The 14514-nt window shown below is 42.1% G+C and overlaps 1 protein-coding gene across 1 annotated transcript in view; it reads left to right on the forward strand.

The window, feature by feature from the left end:
• The window catches only part of LOC122813929 (zinc finger protein 501-like), a 15451-nt gene extending 1275 nt beyond the window's left edge, over positions 1-14176 (forward strand). The window contains exons 2-3 of the mRNA XM_044086476.1: positions 5570-5573; positions 11955-14176. Of these exons, the coding sequence (XP_043942411.1) occupies positions 12125-13594 (1470 nt within the window). The 5' untranslated portion in view covers positions 5570-5573; positions 11955-12124 and the 3' untranslated portion in view covers positions 13595-14176. The remainder of the gene's footprint in view (positions 1-5569; positions 5574-11954) is intronic.
• The last annotated feature ends 338 nt before the right edge of the window (positions 14177-14514 follow it).

Here is a 14514-nt window from a genome sequence, read left to right on the forward strand (position 1 = left end):
AATTTTCCCCCACCTTATAATAATCTCAATAATCTACGCTCCTCAAACAACTGCTAATCAATACTACCAAACCCAACAACTCAGCAGGTGGCTCCTTGTTCTCTAACTCTGTGGGGAAATTATGGAATAAACTACCCTCTGAAATCACATCTCAGACTTTTCTCTCACTTTTTAAAAGGAATCTAAAACTATTTCTCAATAAAGACTGGATATGCTCCTGTACTAACCCAGAGTAACTTTTTCCTTTACAGTAATTCTCAACCTACATCCTTTATAATCTTTGCTTTAAAGTTTCAATATACTATATTACATATAAAATGTATGTATGTATGTATATTGTACCTTCTCACGTAATCACTATGACTATTATAATTTGTACTTAAAAAAAAATATATATATATATATATATATATATATATATATATATATATATATATATATATACACTGTTTCTTATGTAACAATTGCTGTTTTAATAATATCTGTCATAACTTCTATATTAATTGTGCATGTTTTTCTTGGAGCTTTTCTCCCCGAGCCTCTACTGAAACTGGACATGTATCCAGCTAGACTAGGCCGGTCAACAAATGTAAACCAAAATAAATAAATAAATTATTATTTATACCTGACAGACCTAAACTGCTTTGCCATACTTTTTCTTCTCTTTGTTAGTTACTTTTACTAATAATATTATTTTGTGTGCACTTCCTTACGTAGTGCATACCTGCAAAACTGAGCACCATGTTTACATGAAGGCCTTTGTCTCTTATACAAAGCTTTGTGTGTTATTTTACTAATAATATTATTTTGTGTGCACTGTCTTACGTAGTACATACCTACAAAACTGAGCACCATGTTTACATGAAGGCCTTTGTCTCTTATACAAAGCTTTGTGTGTTAGTTTTTTTCATTCTTTACTTGCTTTAAGTATATGTTTGTTTTGTTTTCAGAATAGATGTGTGTATATTGTTTTTTTTTTCCAGATGATGTGCCATAGATGTAAAATACCTGTATGATACTTCACAGCTTTATTTAATGCAGATGTCCTTCAAGAATGCAACTGCAGTCCTGACATATGGGTTGTCCTGCCTCAGGCAGCCCTTCGGTCGGCCGGATTCCAAAGTCTGGGTCTGGCGTCGGCTGGTGTTGCCTCCTCCCCGACGTCAGAGCGGCTGGGGTATAAAAGCATCAGCCGACGCCATCTTCTCCAGTCTTTCTTGCTGCGCGGTGCCCGAAGCAGAAGCAGTTCGCAAGTGCCGGTCGGCCAGCTCCTGTGTTTTCAGATACCGAAGTCATCAAAAAGCTAAGTACCCCATTGGGGAACCTTTTCTTGCCTCAGCCGATGTCAGATAAAACTGCAAAAGTTAATAATTGCTTGTCTTGTGGTAAACAAATACCTCATAAGGACTTCCATTCTTACTGCCTTCCCTGCCTCGGCCCAGACCACGACGTCTCGGCCTGTGCTGCCTGTGCTTGCTTCAATAAGCGCACACTTAGGCGCCGGGCAGAATTTGCTGAAGACTTTTTTGGGAAAAATTACTCTTATACCATGCCGTCGGAACTACCGACAGCACATATTACCAAAAAACAGAAGGACCGGGACCGACATTCACGGCCTGCGACTTCCACCGACACCACACTAAAGCCTACCGCGAGTGCATCGGTCTCTTCGGAGGCGGTAATTCAACCGCTCCAGGCCGACGACACCGCTTTACCGCTCACTTCGGTCCCGGAAGCTACCCCGGTGCCGGTTGTTGATTTTCCTCCTGAAACCGAAGCCCAAGATTTGCCTGACACCTTTCCGGTGGACAAAGTTACTCCAGCACATGTGGCAGCTAGGCCTCCTGTGTCTATGTCCATCAAGGCCTACACACGTGCTAAGGCTGCCAGCCAGGCTAAGTCTCACCCTCCTAAATCTTTCTCACAGGATTCCACTTCTGATAAACAGTTCATGACTTTAGCAACAGATCTAATTTCTTTAATCAGGGGCTCTCAGGCTCATCCAGACAGAGGTTCTCAGCCGCCTTCAGACAAAAGGCCTAGGGTGGAGCAGGCAGATATCCTTTCCTCAGATGAAGCCTCTGGTGAGTCAGACCAGGAAGAATTCTTCCCGGCCTACGAGGATTCTGATGCTGATGAATCCATTCCCTCTGCCTCTCCTCCTGAGGATATTTCTTTCAGGGAAATTCTCCACTCCATGAGAGAACATTTTCAGTGGCAGGGCCAGGATTTCTCCGACTCCAGGAAAAGGCTTCGGACTTTCTTTAAGTTACCCCAGCACAGGCCTTTAGCTATACCCCCAGTGTTAGATGTATTGGATGATATGTACTCAGACTCGAGTACTTCTCCTGATTCTCTCCCTCCTGCTCCTGTCAAGCCAGACAGATATTACAGGGTTCCTGTAACTCATAAGCATCTCTTTAAGGCCCACTCTGTTGATCTAGAAACTATTTCTCAGGGGCCCAAAGGAGTGGCCACTTCCACGGCCAAAAATCCTTTGCCCGCAGACAGGGAATCCAGGTCTCTAGAGAGGTGGGGTAAAAAAGTTTATACCTCAACCACCCTTGCCATGAGGGCACTTAACTGTCTTTTTCATATGTTTCAGTATCAGGATTTCTTGCTGGATGATTTGCAGAAAAAGTTAGCCTCTCCTGAGCCTTTAGATAGAAAGGCCTTGCAGGAATTGGTTCATAATACTCAGCAGGTTAGCAATTATTTTCTTCAGTGTGGTTATGATGCATTGGAAGCTTCATGTAGGGCAGCTATGACAGGGGCCATCATACGTAGACTTGCTTGGTTGAAAGAACAGGCATTGTCAGATCATGTTAAAGTAAAGCTTCTAGATGCACCTCTGGAAAAACACAAGCTATTTGGTGATAATGCACAGGGTGTGTTGAAATCAATAGAGGAAAAGGCTAAATCAGTACAAACAGTCAAAGATTTCCTCCAGGTACAGCCACCAAGGTTCAGCAGGAATTGGCCTTCGAAGAATTGGTCCTTTCCAGACACAGACAAGTTCCAAAGGGGAAAAAACAGGCATGCTCGAGGTAGAGGGCAATACCGAGGCTCCTACAGGGGTCGCCAATGGCAACCAACTAATCAGAGAAGTGGCGCAGGGACGACTTCTGCTCCACAGGGACAATCACAATGACTTGACTCTGACACCGCCGACCAAGGCTCAAAGAGAAGCACCTTTAGGCGGAAAATTATCTTTATTCTCAAAAAATTGGCATGTTTTAACAAAGGACAAATGGATTTTGGACATAATAGACAAAGGATACAGGTTCCACTTCCATACCTTGCCAACAAGACAAGGCATGCCAAACCTGCCACAAAATCAAAGGGCAGAGGCACTCGTACAAGTTTCAAAGCTGCTACAAATCAAGGCAATAGAAAAGGTTCCTCCTCAGGAACAAGGCCAGGGATTCTACTCAAGACTGTTCCTTGTTCCAAGAAAAGAAAAGCAATGGAGACCTATACTGGACATGTCTGCTCTAAACACTTTTCTCATTGTGCCAAAATTCAAAATGCTGACGTTACAGCAACTTCTTCCCATGCTGGGCAAGGGGTCTTGGCTGGTTACTCTGGACCTCAAGGAGGCATACCTGCATGTCCCAATCAGACACAGCTGCAGAAGATACCTCAGATTTCTTGCAGGGTCAGAGCACTATCAATTCTCAGCATTGCCTTTTGGCTTATCTACTGCACCCAGAGTATTCACAAAATGCCTGGCATCAGTAGTTGCACATTGCAGACTTCAGGGGATACAAATATACCCTTACCTGGACGACTGCCTTATACAAGCGGACAGCAAGCAAGCCTTGATAAGAAACTTGGACTATGTCATTCACTTACTACAGGCTTTGGGATACACAGTCAACAATCAAAAATCAAGACTACTGTTATCCCAACAAATAATTTTTCTAGGAGCCAAACTGGACACAAACTCAAAAATGGCTTTCCTCACAGAAGAAAAACAAGAGCAATTACCAGATTACTTCAAAAGCCTAGCAAAGCACACCCAGATGACTGCAAGGAAAATCCTGCAGGCCCTGGGTTTCATGGCATCTTGCATTCTTCTGATTCCACAGGCAAGACTACACATGAGAAAACTACAATGGTACCTAAAAAGTTTATGGTCTCAACACAGCCACAACTTAGAAGCAATTATTCCACTCATTCCATGTATACAAAAGGAATTTTTGTGGTGGGCACAAGCAAGCCAGCTAAACAAAGGCATGTCTTTCAACAAACCTCAAGCAAGCCAAACCATTACAACAGACGCCTCAGATCATGGATGGGGGGCGCACATGGAGGGCAGATGCTTTCAAGGGCAATGGACACCCCAGGAATTGCATCTGCACATCAATCAAAAAGAGATGTTGGCAGTGATTCATGCAATCGAGGCCTTCGGAAAATTTCTTCAGCAAGGTCATCTGCTAATAAAGACAGGCAACACCACTGTTATGTGGTACATAAACAAACAGGAAGGCACCCATTCTTACCCTCTCTGCAGACTAACAATGACTGTCTGGGAAAAGTCCCTGAAACTGAACATACACTTGCAATCCCAGTTTGTTCCAGGCAAGGACAATGTTCTGGCGGACAGTCTAAGCAGAAACATTATGGACCCGCACGAATGGATGTTGCATCCAGACATTTTTTCACAAATAACTCATACATGGTGAAGGCGGGACATAGATCTCTTTGCCTCACACCTCAATCATCATCTGAAGAAGTTCTGCTCAAGGACACACCATCCTCAAGCCTGGAGAAATGGATGCTCTCTCCTTCAGCTGGAATTCTCTAACAATCTATGCATTCCCACCTCTACCATTAATGACCAAGGTGCTGCTGAAGATCAAATCAGAACAACCGAAAGGCATTTTGATAGCTCCAGACTAGCCAAGACAGCACTGGTATCCATTACTAAGGAGCATAACTCGTACCAAGCCGTGGCCCCTGCCTCAATGGCCTCTGCTTATAACTCAGCACAATTACAGGACTGTTCATCCCAACCTGCAAACATTGCACTTAACAGCTTGGAGGGTTCCATGACTTCTCCCCATATCTCTCTCTCCGAAAAAGTTCAAGAGATCTTACTGGAAGCATGCAGGCCTTCCACCAGAAAAACTTATCCAGCCAAATGGAAGAGATTCAACATCTGGAATGCCAACAAGGGTCAGGATGCATCAGTTATGAGCATCCCACAGATACTAGAATACTTGGCAGAAATGCTTCACAATGGCCTTTCATATTCTTCCATAAAAATACACGCTTCAGCAATTTCAGCAAAATACAACTGTGATCCACCTGTGTTTTCACATCCTTTGCTAAGACAGTTTCTAAGAGGAATAAAGAATATCAAACCTCCAAGAAAACCACCAGTGCCTGCATGGGACCTCAACTTCGTCTTGGAAAAATTAACTCTTCCTCCTTTTGAGCCAGCAGCATCTTCAGAATTGCAATTTCTCTCCTGGAAAACAGTTTTCCTGTTGGCAATTACTTCAGAAGAGTCTCGGAGATTCAGACCCTCATGGCAGTACCTCCATTTCTCATTTTCCATCAGGACAGTCTCTTTAAGAACCAATCCTTCATTCATGCCAAAAGTGATATCCAGGGTTTCTCTAAATCAAGCAATTCACCTGCCTACTTTCTTACCCAATCCTCAAAATAAAGGAGAAAGGCTTCTGCACACTTTGGACATACACAGACAATTGCGCTACTACTTGGACAGAACAAAGGCCAACAGAAAGTCTGACCAACTATTTGTAGCTTACGCTGCTGGAGTACAAGGAAAGGCAATTTCCAAACAAACAATTTCAAAATGGATTGGAAACTGCATCAGATTCTGCTACTCTTTCCATGGAAAAAGTGTACCAGCCAGTATCAGGCCACACTCCACCAGAGCTACAGCCACCTCCACAGCCTTTCTAAGAGGGGTGGCTACAAAGGACGTTCTAGAAGCTGCTACATGGAGCTCCGTGCATACATTTTCCAAATACTACAACCTGCCTTTATATTCCAGATCCCGAGCAGGCTTTGCTTCTGCAGTCCTGCAGGGGATTTTAGCTACACCATCCTTATCTTAGATCCTACCACCCCCAGCTTGGCTATGGTATTCAACCCATATGTCAGGACTGCAGTTGCATTCTTGAAGGACATAGTACAGTTTTGTACCTACCATAAATGTAGATGTCCGATAGATATGCAACTGCAGTCAGGTTTTCCCTCCCTCCTACCCCTCTGTAATCCTCTTTTTTGGGTCCACTCCCTTTTTCAAATTAGCTGGGGATATCTGTTATGGTGTATCTGTTTATTACTGTTGTGCATGTATGGAATTTTTTATCCATTCTCTAAATTTAGCCTTCCTTGGAGGGCACCTGGCATCTGGGGCAAGAAACACTGGAGAAGATGGCGTCGGCTGATGCTTTTTTACCCCAGCCGCTCTGACGTTGGGGAGGAGGCGACGCCAGACCCAGACCCAGACTTTGGAATCCGGCCGACCGAAGGGCTGCCTGAGGCAGGACAACCCATATGTCAGGACTGCAGTTGCATATCTATCGGACATCTACATTTATGGTAGGTACAAAACTGTACTTTTCATTTACAGCACCCAAAATGGAACTTTTAACAAATCAGAAAAAAATGATTGTATATGGGTGGCCTTCTGCAGTTCAGCTGACCTCTTGAATCCCCCAACTTACTCTCACTCTGAAATGAATGTGTCTCTGTAACTGGTGGTTGATTTCCATTTTATTGCTCTTGGCCTCGGACGCTTCCCCTAGTATCTGTGTCTATCCCTAGCTGTCTGTATATGTAAGAATAGACAAAGCACTAAAACACTTATTGAATGTCAGCAAGATGGCACATTAATCATATTAATAATATTATTTAAACATGGATGGTATAAGAGAAATAAGACCCTAAGTATTCATCATTAGGAATTAAGTATCTGTCTCCATGGATGAAAAGGTCATTGTTCTTTTAGAATTATTCTGTCTAGGCTGTGTGATCCCTCCTTCTTGTATGTTTCATACTTCAAGGTTTTCTCATATGCAGAAAAAACGTTATCCAGTTTTTCTTTCACATAATCAGGAAGAAAAGGATAAACTGTATGAATTTTCTCAGAGTTTTTATTTTTAAGTAGCTGCATGCAGTTATGCTGTCTGAAACTGGTGTGCAAACTTGGGACCTATCCATGTGGGAACTTTTTTTTAACCAGATAAACATTTTGGAAAGCCACATTAACCCCTTATCTGCAGGTCTGTATCCCTCATTTAATTTTCCTTCTGTTTTTGCCATCATTAGTGGAAAAGCATTGTAATGATGTCTGATTTGTAAGGTGACACTTTTCTACACTAGTTTTAATATATTCCTTAATCTCTTGATTTTTATATTCAAGATGATAACAATTTACAGTGTATCAGTAAAATCTGCAAAGCAGGCTATGCTACAGAATTTATAAAAGCAGAGTTTGAAGCATATGTTTCACTCTCAACCACCTAAAGTCCATTCCGAGTCCAGTTCAGAAGACTATTTCTGTGGCAATACACAACATGAATTTTTGCAGGGCCCTTCTCCCAACCAAGAAAATGGAGGCTGTAATTTCCTACTTCAAAAATGTCACAGCCGTAATAAAGTAGACTGCCGGACAAACTCCTGAGATTCTAGGTCATGTGCCTTCAACTGTCCATGTAGCTCCTCTAGCCAGATTTCTCATAAGGTAATTACAATTGAGGTGGTTGCTGTGGTGCAGTGGTTAGCATTGTCACCACACAGTAAGGGGTTCTCTGGTTCGATTCTCTGCTGGGGTGCCTTCTGTGTGGAGTCTACATGTCTTTCCTGTGATAATATGGGTTTCCTCCAGTTTCCTCCCACATTCCAAAGACATGCAGTAAGTGCTAAATTGGCTGTAGGTGAGAGTGTGTGGGTGTGTGTGTGTGTGTGCGAAAGTGAGTGGTACAAATGAACATCCTTGGCAGGGCTTGCCACCTGGTGGTGTAAAACTTGGTTCAAAATGACTGTCGCTGTGGAAGTGACACCCCGACCTCATGTCCAAAATGGGAAAAGGGGTTGAGGATTGATGGAATTACAATGGCTTGTAAGGAATTCCTGAGATCAGTTGTCAGAACCATTAAAAAATAAACTTGTGTTATTTTGTGTGAATACGGGATTAGTTTGGTAGGTGAACCAGATGAAAAAAATGGACACCCTTTAAATGACCAGGTAACAACCAGACCAAAAACATGGATAAATTGGACAAGGCCTGGGGTATTCTCATCTTAGACCTAAATGTGCAGGACAGAGAAATCTTAAGAAAAGAAGTATGCACATAAATATAAAAGAAATGTTAGTATTCATTTATGCTGTGAGAGTGCTTAAGACACTCTTTGGCCAGGGACTTTTGAAGGTGGTTATAGACTTTCCTAACAGCTACATACATACCCTCATAAGAAAACTCAGTGATGGATGAGCTGAGTGAGACTTCTGTAGACTCGCACAGGGATACATTCCTAGAAATTACTACTAGATGAGGTATTCCTGAGAAGATCTGTTTACTTCTCTCAGTAAACAACTTAAAAAAAACTGTGTTTCAGAGTACCTTACAGTCAGGGGGGTTGTGGGTGTGTGTGTGTATGTGCGGGGTTGTGGTTTTGTGGGTGTATGTGTGCAGAGTTGTGGATTGTGTGTGTGTGTGTGGGGGGTGAAAGGTGTGGGGTGGTGAGGTGTGAGGGGTGAGTGTGTGAGGGGTGTGAGTGTGTGTGTGTGGGAGTGTGAGGTGTGTGAGTGTGTGTGTGGGAGTGAGTGTGTGTGTGGGAGTGAGTGTGTGTGTGGGAGTGAGTGTGTGTGGGAGGGAGTGTGTGTGTGGGAGGGAGTGTGTGTGTGTGGGAGGGAGGGAGTGTGTGGGTGTGTGAGTGTGTCTGTGTGGGGGTGTGAGTGTGTGTGGGGGAGGGTGAGTATGCGTGCATGTGAGGGAGGTGTGAGTGTGTGTGCATGTGGGGGAGCTGCGAGTGTGTGTGTATGTTGGGGGGTGTGAGTGTGTGTGGGGGTGTGAGTGTGTGTGTGTGGGGTGTGAGCGTGGGGGATTTGAGTGTGTCGTGGGAGGAGTGAGTATGTGTGTGGGGGGTGAGTATGTGGTGGGTGTGTGGGGTGTGAGTGTGGGTGTGTGTTTAGGGTGGATGTGTTGGGGTGTGTGTGGAGAGGGTTCAGGGTGTGTGTGTGTGGGGGATTTCAGTGTGTGTGTGTGGGTGAGTGTGTGTGTGTGGGGAGTGTGTGTGGCAGTGTGAAAGTGTGTGGAGGGTGTGTGTGGAGGGTTGTGGGTGTATGTGTGTGGGGTGTCTGTGTGTGGAGGGTGTGGTGTGTGTAGGTGGGTGTGTGGGGGTCTGTGGGGTTGGGAGTGTGGGGTGTGTGGGGGAGTGGGTGTGTGTGGCTGTGAGAGGGGTATGTGTGGGTGTGTGTGGGTGTGTTTGTGTGAGGGGTGTGTGTGTGGGGGTATGGGGGTGAGTGTGTGTGGGTGTTGTGTGCATGAGCGTGTGTTTTTTTACACCCTGAATATAGCAGCTTGGAGGCTATGTCTGTATTTACCTTCAAACAACTGTACTCCAGTGAGGTGGAAACAATCATGATGAAAGCTGAGAGGCCTAGTCCCAGAAAATCATAATTAAGGAAATTTAACAGATTTATCTTGTGGTGCCAAAGGAGGACCTGTACCATAAAATTGGGGATGTACCTATGGTGTTTCTGTACCTCCCCTAACTTTTTTCATATGATTTAGAATACACCTCAGTGAGGGTACACCTCTCAGCCATTTCTGCTTATCTGCTGCTAGACCTCCCCTAACCTTCAGGCCACCTGTCCTGCAGTTTTTTAAGGGCATTCTGCACCTCAAAAAAAGTTGGCCCAGCCTGTGACTTAAAATGTCAACAGTCAGTTTTTCCAACATATAGTTTTAAGTGATATTAAGTGCAACTGTAAATTTTTTGTTTTGCATAACTGCATTGTGCATTTTTAATTGCAGTCCCATTTGCCAAAAGTCAAATAGCTCCAGGCCTTAATGTAAAAGGTGTCTTTAGTGGCATTTCACAAAAACAGGATGACTTTGCATACTAGACACCTTCTTCCTGTCCCAAGTCATTATGGAAATAAGCGTAAGCCAAGCTTTCCAGCTACCAGTCTTTTCTCCATATATCTTAGAACAAGGCAGAACTACTACTGCAATTAATGAACATTCACAAGTACCTGAGATTTTATATAGACCACATTAAGGACATTTGAAAGACAAATGCCTTGTTTGTAGCTTTTTCTTAAAACAAAAGAGAGACCCCGTGTTCAAGCAGACTGTTTAAAAAATAGATATTTCCAGCTTTACCAGTCATCACAAAGTCCATAACAGTTCTGTTCAATGAAAGTCAGAACCCACACAACAGATTCACAGCAACTACTAGAGCCTACCTGAAAGGGGTCAGAGTACAGGACATTTTAGAGGCTGCCACATGTTCCTCAGTACACACCTTTCTTGATCACTACAGGCATTATCTTTATGGCTAGTGCTTTATTTGCTCCTGCCTTATTGAAAGCATGATGCCCTTCTGTTGTAAATAATTATAACATAAGCTTCGACAAACTTCTTTGATGTTATGACTGATGCAGTGATCCACATGAAGGACATAGTACAGTTGTGTGACAAACTATCCATGTTTGAGAGTGGTTACTGCTGCAGTCCTGGTCCCCTCTGTCTTCTTAGGAACCTAAGGCTGGAGTGAGTGCCCATGTCCTTTCATCCTAAACCAGATCCTTCATTTCATTTTTTTCTTCTGCTTTCTTCCTGGTTGTTCTCCTTAAGAAGTGTAGAACTCTATGGGTCACAGTTTAGTAACTGTGGGAAATTCCTCTGCAGCATTGTATATCATGACAGACATTGACCTATAAAGAGGCATGAAGGATCCAAAAATGTTATGAACAAATGCCACCTTTATGTCAAGTTTGTGCAGATGTATGTTTGGTACATAAGGTGACATCAGCCTGGCCAAGATGGAAGGGTGCTCATCTCTAAAATTCTGTCTGCATATTGGACCTAGGCCTGGGACAGAGTTCCCTGTTGCCATGACTACAACAGTGACTACACACAAATATCCACTGTGATGTTAAGGTAGTTATGCAATGGTACTTTCTCTGGATATGCCTCTAAAGTGCCAAAACCTCATGAGGTATGTTACTAATTTCCACCCTCAAAAATCCTTTTGCATCAAGGACATGGCTGCTTCGTGTGTTGCTGAATGAAATTTAGCAGTATAAACTTATATTAATAAGTGATGCTCTATAATCTGCATCCATTAAAGGTATTGTTGCACTTCATTATATTCAGTTGTTAAATTGTTGTACTCTATTTCAATGTGCTCTGCTCTTCTGTTGTTTAGTCATGTGTCATGCATTTGCCAGGTTGATTATGTTTTTATTGAACTTTGGCATCCATTGCTAATGCAGAGGGACCAATTTTAACCACCCAGGGAAGTGCAGAATCTTGCATTTAAATGCCACACTATAAATATGTTTGCATGAAAAGATTAAACAATGTTATGAGAGTCAAATTTACAGTACAATTACAGTCTGACTTTAACAAATATTAGTAAGGAAAAGTAGAGGTATGCCTGTTATGATTGATGGTATGTTTTATATTCAAAACTGTTGACTTCCGTAAATTATTTCATTAGTTTTGTACTTTTTTGTATTTCTAAAAGCTGTTTCTAGAAGACTAACTTTTCATAAATGAAGATTCTGAATTGTTTTTGCTCCTTTTATCATGTTAATAGCAGCAGAAAATGTTAAATTTAAAAATGGAAAATAAATCCATAATATTTAAGATGGATAAAACTGCATGTGTGATGTTGTGATTAAAGTGAAACGTGTATTTCATCATTGTGATACAGAACTAATAATTAATTTGTTTCTAGGCAATGGGAGCAGAGAATGGAGCATTTCCCGGAGTCAGCAGCCATCACTTGGAGTATCTGTTTCACGTTATCCTACAGCGAACCTGCAGCACTCTGTTCAAACTCTGAAGGGCTCCAACAAGCATCCTGTTATACCTGTAGCACAGCTTCATCCAGGATACACATGCAACATGAACTCTGAATGTGAACCACGTTCTATAGTACAGCAAAGTCCATTAGTACGCCAGAGAGCTAACAAAGAAAAGAAACCATATAAATGTCCTGAATGCAATAAGTGTTTCAAGAAAAGGGGGATTCTAGTCATACATGAAAGGACTCACATGGTAGAGAAACCATATAAATGTACTGAATGTAGTAAGGGTTTCAGACAAAGGGGGGATCTAGTAATACATGAAAGGATTCACACAGGAGTGAGACCATATAAATGTCCTGAATGCAGCAAGTGTTTCAAACAATGTAGTCATCTAACAGCGCACAAAAGGTGTCACATTGAGAGAGCATATAAATGTCCTGAATGCAGCAAGTGTTTCAGAGACAGAAGAGATCTAGTAATCCATGAAAGGATCCACACGGGGGAGAGACCATATAAATGTTTTGAATGCAGCAAGGGTTTCACAACAACTAGTAGCCTTAGACTTCATATGTTAGTTCACCAAGAAAAGAAACTGTATAAATGTCCTGAATGCAACAAGTGTTACAGACATAGGGGGACTCTAGTAATACATGAAAGAACTCACACGGGGGAGAAACCTTATAAATGTCCTGAATGCAGCAAGTGTTTCAGAGACAGAAGAATTCTAGTAATACATGAAAGGACTCACACAGTGGAGAAACCATATAAATGTCCTGAATGCACCAAGAATTTCACAACAACTAGTAACCTTAGAGTGCATCTCTTAGTTCACAAAGAAAAGAAACCATATAAATGTCCTGAATGCAATAAGTGTTTCAGACAAAGGAGGAGTCTAGAAATACATGAAAGGACTCACATGTTAGAGAAACCATATAAATGTGCTGAATGCAGCAAGGGTTTCACAACAACTAGTAGCCTTAGACTTCATCTGTTAGTTCACAAAGAAGAGAAACCATATAAATGTTCTGAATGCAATAAGTGTTTCAGACAAAGAGGGACTCTAGTAATACATGAAAGGACTCACACAGGGGAGAGACCATATAAATGTCCCGAATGCAATAAGTGTTTCAGACAAAGGGGGAATCTAGTAATACATGAAAGGACTCACATGGTAGAGAAACCATATAAATGTGCTGAATGCAGCAAGGGTTTCACAACAACTAGTAGCCTTAGACTTCATCTGTTAGTTCACAAAGAAGAGAAACCGTATAAATGTCCTGAATGCAATAAGTGTTTCAGACAAAGAGGGACTCTAGTAATACATGAAAGGACTCACACGGGGGAGAGACCATATAAATGTTCCAAATGCAATAACTGTTACAGACAAAGAGGGTCTCTAGTAATACATGAAAGGACTCACACTAGGGAGAGACCATATAAATGTCCTGAATGCACCAAGGATTTCACAACAACTAGTAACCTTAAACTGCATCTGTTAGTTCACAAAGAAAAGAACTGTATAAATGTCCTGAATGCAACAAGTGTACCAGACAAAGGGGGACTCTAGTAATACATGAAAGGACTCACACGGGGGAGAGACCATATAAATGTCCTGAATGCAGCAAGGGTTTCACAACAACTGGTAGCCTTAGATTACATCTGTTAGTTTACAAAGAAAATAAACTGTATAAATGTCCTGAATGCAATAAGTGTTTCAGACAAAGGAGGGCTCTAGTAATGCATAAAAGGATTCACATGGGGGAGAGACCATATAAATGTCCGGAATGCAATAAGTGCTTTAAACAAAGGGCGAATCTAGTAAAACATGAAAGGACTCACACAGCGAAAAGCAAACTCTAAAGATGTGGAGAAATTAAAAAAGGAAAGCAGCCTTTAAAGAAGGAAAACTATAGCACCAGGAAAACATCAGTTTGGGACAAGAATGTGATGTAAAAGAACTTGAGCAAGAGGGAGTATATAAATACTTTGGAATTGATGAAGGATCAGCAATAAAACATGAACAAATGTGAGTAAAACTTAGCAAGGAGTACATTAGAAAAGTGGATAGATGAACAAGTCAGCAAGCAAAGGAGATTAGAAGTGCTGAAGTTGAATTCATCCTCAAGTCTTGGCGAGTACCTTCACGAGGTGGACCCTGTTTTTTTACAAAATCTCACCAAGGTGACACTGATATATAGACTGTATTTATATAGCATATATCATGGACAGAAGTAAGTCAAAAAGAAAAAAGATAGCTGGGTGCACAAGTCCCAGAATAAAAAGTTCTCAATCCCGGTAGGCACACTGGTGCCAGGATGGGAAAAAATGACTATGTAGAATCCTCAAAATCTGGAAACATTCCTACAGTGGGGTTAGGCCAAGCCCAAGAGGTGCATGGCCCCCTGTTGTAGAAAAAAGTAGCAGTCCACAAAAACTGATAGCCTGAAGAAGAGCCATAAAGACGATAGAGTGGACTATTGAGGATAA

This window comes from Protopterus annectens, chromosome 10.part0 (assembly GCF_019279795.1).
Source record: "Protopterus annectens isolate FY-2018-M chromosome 10.part0, PAN1.0, whole genome shotgun sequence".
In the NCBI taxonomy this organism is placed as follows: Eukaryota; Metazoa; Chordata; order Ceratodontiformes; family Protopteridae; genus Protopterus; species Protopterus annectens.